This window comes from Mercurialis annua, linkage group LG7 (assembly GCF_937616625.2).
Source record: "Mercurialis annua linkage group LG7, ddMerAnnu1.2, whole genome shotgun sequence".
Classification (NCBI taxonomy): domain Eukaryota; kingdom Viridiplantae; phylum Streptophyta; class Magnoliopsida; order Malpighiales; family Euphorbiaceae; genus Mercurialis; species Mercurialis annua.
This window is the reverse complement of record NC_065576.1, coordinates 2975868-2981867: the sequence shown is the minus strand read 5'-3', so window position 1 is coordinate 2981867 and position 6000 is coordinate 2975868. Positions and strand designations below refer to the sequence as shown.

Here is a 6000-nt window from a genome sequence, read left to right as displayed (position 1 = left end):
AGCTTTACATGACATACTATCAAAATATGAAAAATCTTAAAAGCCAAAAGCATTTTGTCCTCGTACATGGGGCAGGCCATGGAGCTTGGTGTTGGTACAAAGTCAAGCCACTGCTCGAGTCCTCCGGCCACCGCGTCACAGCTCTCGACATGGCGGCTTCCGGCGTAGACATGAGGGCAATACAAGATGTTCATACACTTGAGGAATACACTAAGCCTTTGCTGGATTTATTGGAAAAATTTCCAATAAATGATAAGGTTATAATTGTTGGACATAGTCTTGGTGGCCTCAATTTAGCTCTTGCTATGGAGAAATTTCCAGAAAAAATTTATGTTGCTGTTTTCTTAACAGCTTTCATGCCGGACATTGATCATCGCCCGTCTTTTGTCTTGGATCAGGTACGTATATACGATATCCGTCGCTTAAAAAAATAGTTTTTACTCGTAGTTTCGAATTTTTTTGTTTTTATATAATAAATTTTTAATTTCAATTTACAATCATAAATTCTTAAATTTTGAATAAATGACGCCAAAAATTCTTTTCATTTAAAGACATCTCCAACCCAAAACCCATAAATGAATTTCAATTTACATACTTTTAGGTTTTTTTACAGTGTTTCTACTCCAACCCATTACCCCATTTTTCACACTAAAAAAATATTATCTATATATTCTCTTTTATATTCAATACTGCTACATTTAACATTTTACCATTTTACATATATATTTATATTTATATTTTAACCACATACATCCTCATCTATTAATTTATTTGATAATGTTTAAATAATATTAATTAAATATTAATTTTAATATTTAATATTTATTATTAACTATTATTTTAATTTCTGTTCTAGGATTAGTTTAATTTTAATATTTATCTATCCGCTTTAATGTTAAATATAACGTAATTTTTATGTTTCAATAAAATAATATGTTGTTTAAATTTTATGTATAATTTAATTTTTTTTTTTATTTTTACGAATAAAAATAATTTGGATTAAATTGTTAAAAAATTAATTAGTATTTAATGAAAAGTCGGACTAAAATGAGTATTTACAAAGTTAATTATATAAATTGTAATTAAAAAATAAACATTCAATTAACCAATAAATGAGTTGTGCGAATAGTGTATACCAAAAAATTAGTTTTTACTATTTATAAACAAAAAATGGGGTGGAAAGTGAGTATGGGTTGAAGTGGGAAAAAAAGACCCATATTTAATAATGAGTATGGGGTTGGAGATGGTTTAACTAATACCTTTATATGATGCATATATAGCAGATATTTTCACGTGTTAAAAGTTCTTTTTTTTCAGTATAGTTGTTTGCTGTTGTTTTAAACAATATTTTAAAAACCGAATAGGTGGCTGAACCAGTGAAGTCACGGGTTTCTGGTTGAACCGCTTCAGTAAAAAAAATTAAAAACTAAAAAGAATTAAAATTAGCGACAAATGTAAGTATACAAATAGGAGTAAAGGAGTCATGCCGAGTTTGAGTCAGACCAAATTCGGATTAAACCTTGAGTGTGGTATTTAAGTTCAAATATGAATGAGTTTAAATTTTTAAATTTAATAAAAGTATCATTAAAAGATTATCACTTTTAATTTATTATAAAAAACATTTACTATAAAATATTTTTTTCAATTTTATTGAGATGATAAATATCAAAATTTAGATATATAAAAAGTCGATATAATAAAAAATATTATCTTATGTGTAAGTAACTTATTTAATTTCGCAAAGCTTCATAAAGAATTGGTATAATAACGTGAAACTTAATTTAAAATATTTTAATTTTATTTATTTTTGAGAAATTGCTCTTTGGTATATTTAATTTTGGGTACAATATTGTTATGGCCCCCATCTTTTCTAATAATTTTTATTTTTTAAGGAAATATTTCTTTATTTATGGGAAGTCTTGAACTTCTTGTGATGGTGTTAAAGATAATTCCACATTATTTAGGAGAATAAATATAAATGAGTTTATTCCCCATTTTAAGGTCCTTTAACTTTCATTTTTTGGTTTATCAAGTCCTTCGACTTTTATTTGGATTTCTCAAATCCTTAAACTTTCATTTTTTAATTCATTAGGTTCCTCAACTTCTATTTGACTTTCTTAAGTCCTTAAATTTTATTTTTTGGTTCATTAGGTCCTTAAATGAAGATCCATTTAAGGACCCAATGAACCAAAAAATAAACAATTAGGGACTTGAGAAAGACAAATAAAAGTTGAAGGACCTGATGAACAAAAAAATGAAAGTTTAAGGACCCGAAAAAATCAAATAGAAGTTAAGAGATCTAATGAACTAAAAATGTATAGTTTAGAGACCTCAAAATAGGTTTAGCCATATTTTTAATAGATGGCCGGTAGGCTGTCCATCTCTACCACTTATTCAAGTTTGACTGGAGTTGTTGTATTTGGATTCTTTATTTCTTAATCATTAAATTAAGAGATTTAATAAGATACATATCTTTATTACTTCCAAAATGATATTATTCTATTAATAAACTATGATTACATGATATACCATTTTAATGTGGATCCGGTTTGCTATTAGGCTATGACACCTGACGATGTAGATTTCTTTTATTCATCATTTAAAATGTTTCTGTTTGATCATTATTGGTACTTTAAAGTTTAAACAAAGTTATGTACTGATTTATTTGTAAAGAAATATAATTATTTTTAGTTTACATATTCATTTAATTGTTCTATTTCTACTTTAAATAAATTATCATATTTTCATTAAATAGTTTTACTACAAATAAAATTAATCATTATATAGAATTAAATCGAACAGCAAAAGATAAAAATCAAATAATTTTTTTATCAGCATTCTCAACATTTATTTTTCTTTTATTATATAGTCTATGAACTTTAAACTGTAATGATTTTATCTTCAACTAATTTTAAGTATAATGTAATCTCCCTAGCATCGCAAAGTTATATTTTCATTAAAATTGAATGACATGAAAACCATATAAATTCATAGACATAACAAAAATATTTCAATAAAAATATGATTAATTAAAACACCATAACGTCGTTAAATTCTAATGAAAATTAAATTAAATTATTTTCTAGAATATTATTGATACAACAATCTCGTAGTGAGAGAATATATACTTACGAATTCAAATTTAAAGACTTTTGTGGAAAACGGACAAACATTGAAAAACAATCAATAAAAATTACCCGATAAAAATATTTATTTATTTCCCTAAAACTATTTTTTGAGACGATGTAAAAGCCCTCTAAGAGTCAAAATAATTTTGTTGCCTAATCATGATATTGGAAATGTATTAATCCTAACTTAATTTCATGCATATGTAAAGTTTAATGAAGGGAAATCAACCGAGCATTGGCTTGATACTCAATTTGCACCCTACAGCAGTTCTCTGCAGCATCTCACGACAATGTCGTTTGGTCCCAAATTTATGTCCTCCAAGCTCTATCAACTAAGCCCTATTGAGGTACATTTTTCTACTATGTAGTTGCAACGGATATATATTACATTTTCACTCAATTTATAATAAAATTGATATTCATAATGGATATATGGATTCATTTTTTTCGTATAAATCTAACAAGAAAATTTCATTTCGATCATTTTAATCCTCACTATAAAGACCAATGGTAATTAGTAGAATTTTAAAAATTGCTTAATTGATATGTGATGGGATATACAATGAAAATTACTATTTTTAAATAAAGTAAAATTTCAAAAAAAAGTATGTGTAATATTTTTAATAACGGTCAATTCAGACCGTACAAATTAGGACAAAGGATTAAAATAGTTTAAATTCGTTATTTAAAAAAAATCATTGGATTAATTATAACTACCTTTGATCATCAAAATAGACGTCAGATTAAGGCGTAATTGATCTAAAATTGACAAATTGATGACTTTTTTCAAATCCACGTACTTGAACTATTTTGACTTTTATTTCAAGTCGAAGAGTCAAAATGAACTTTTATTGATTTATCTTTCATTTGTCGTATTGAATTAATTTTTTTAGTTAGTTTTGTAAAAACGATTTTATATTTTTATCATATCGCTCTAATTACACTCTGCAATTTCGGGAAGGATTTTGAATTGGCAAAGGCTTTGGCAAGGCCGTCGTCGTTGTTCATAGATGATTTGTCAAAGACGAAAAATTATACAATTGGAGGATACGGATCCGTGACGAGAGTTTTTATTTTATGCGACGAGGATAAAGGAATAACTGAAGAATTTCAGCGGTGGATGATCGAAAATCATCCGGTTAAAGAAGTTATCAAGATTGACGGTGCAGATCATATGGCTATGTTTTCAAAACCAAAAGAATTGTGTCATTGTCTCTTAGAGATTGCTCATAAGTATGCTTAAATATCTTGGTGATATGTCAACTTTTTAATTCTTGAATTTAGGCCACTAAACATTATGTGATATCATAATAATGTGGATATAATTGTAAGGGAAGTTGTTTTCAAATTTAATAAAAGATAAATAAAATTGTAATCATAAGAGGTAATGTTTGTCCATTTTCAATGTAGTTTAAGATTGTGATCAAAATGAGTACAATACTATGTCACATTATTCGTGTCTAGAAAGCTATTTTTATGCCGTCTTAGGTAATGAATGATGATGATATTCAAAGATGTAAACAACTTGTTAATCAGAACATTAGTGATTGCTACTTTTATAATGACACCTGGCCTAAAACAAACTCTCCTTGTCTCTTATAAAACTCTAGCCATCAATAGATTCTCTCATATTTTTTCTTCGGTTACAATTAATAGTTTAATTTTCCGTTCTTCGGTTACAATTAATAGTTTAATTTTCCGTTGACAGTAGAATGTCAAAATAGATCATGACACGATAATATGATTTGTCTAACACGTAAATTTGACGAATCCAAATTGAAGTTTAGCGAGTTTGTGTCGAAAACGTTTCAACTCATTTATGACACAAAATAAATGGGTTGTGTCATGGGTTGACTCGCGAACTGATAGGTGTATTTTACTCCTATTTAGAGTGTATTTTCCGCATGTTTTCATTATATTTTATCACGGTTTTATGGTATTCTAAATGCCTTATTATGTGTTTTAGTATTTCAGGTACTTGAGAGCATTGCGGAAGCATTTTGGTGCAAAAGTTGGAAAAGTCGACAAAAGAGATGCGGAAGCTCATTTGCAAATCTGAAAAGCTGACCCCCGTGCACTATTTGACAAATTTGGACCAGCTAGAAGCTTCAAATGAATTTGTGTTCTTCATGAAAGTTAAAGTAGACGTCCTAAGCTTTCAGAATCGACTCAATCGAACATTTCTACACCGAGTTATGAAGGTTTGAAGATCGCGATCCGGAGCAGCAAAAGACAGCTCGAATCGAGCTCACCTAGTTCACAATGGAGCTCGATTCGAGCCACATGAAGCTGAGCTCAGAATGGCTGAGCTCGAATCGAGCTCCTCACTTGGCCAAAGTGAGCTCGATTCGAGCCAAGGTTAAAAAGAGGGGGGATTTCTGATTTCAAACATCACAAGACTTGATTCAATTGCCATTTTGGGCCCAACACATGTGTAATGAATGTTTTCCTTTCCTCTTTTGTGGGTACTATAAAAACAACATTAGCTCTATTTTTAGGTCATAACTTTACTCTAGAAAATTATTCCCTTTTGCTATTACTTTTCTTAGAATAGAATCTCTTTAGAATTAAGTGCTCTGTAGCTTCCTCCATTGTTGAAGCTCTTGAAGCTTTATTTGCTTTGTATGAACAAGATCTTCATTATTATTGCAAGATTATTTATTATTGAATCTTCATTATCTCTTGTGATTGATTGTTCTACTCATTTAATTAAGGTAACCCATCTTTACTTTCTAATGCTTTATTACTCTTATTCATTGATTGCTTGTGTTGCTTTAAGTATGAGTGGCTAAACCCCCCTTGTTAGGGGGTTGGTATGATAACCTAGGGTTGTATGATTGGTTGGTTCATAGTGTTGTATGCTTATGTCTTT

The 6000-nt window shown here is 28.7% G+C and overlaps 1 protein-coding gene across 1 annotated transcript; it reads left to right on the top strand.

Moving 5' to 3' along the window:
• Positions 1 to 4526, top strand: LOC126654667 (salicylic acid-binding protein 2-like). Its single transcript, XM_050348601.2, has 3 exons — positions 1 to 398; positions 3338 to 3475; positions 4090 to 4526. The coding sequence occupies exons 1-3, from the start codon at positions 9 to 11 to the stop codon at positions 4369 to 4371; spliced, it is 810 nt and encodes a 269-aa protein (XP_050204558.1). The 5' UTR covers positions 1 to 8; the 3' UTR covers positions 4372 to 4526.
• Positions 4527 to 6000: the final 1474 nt, after the last annotated feature.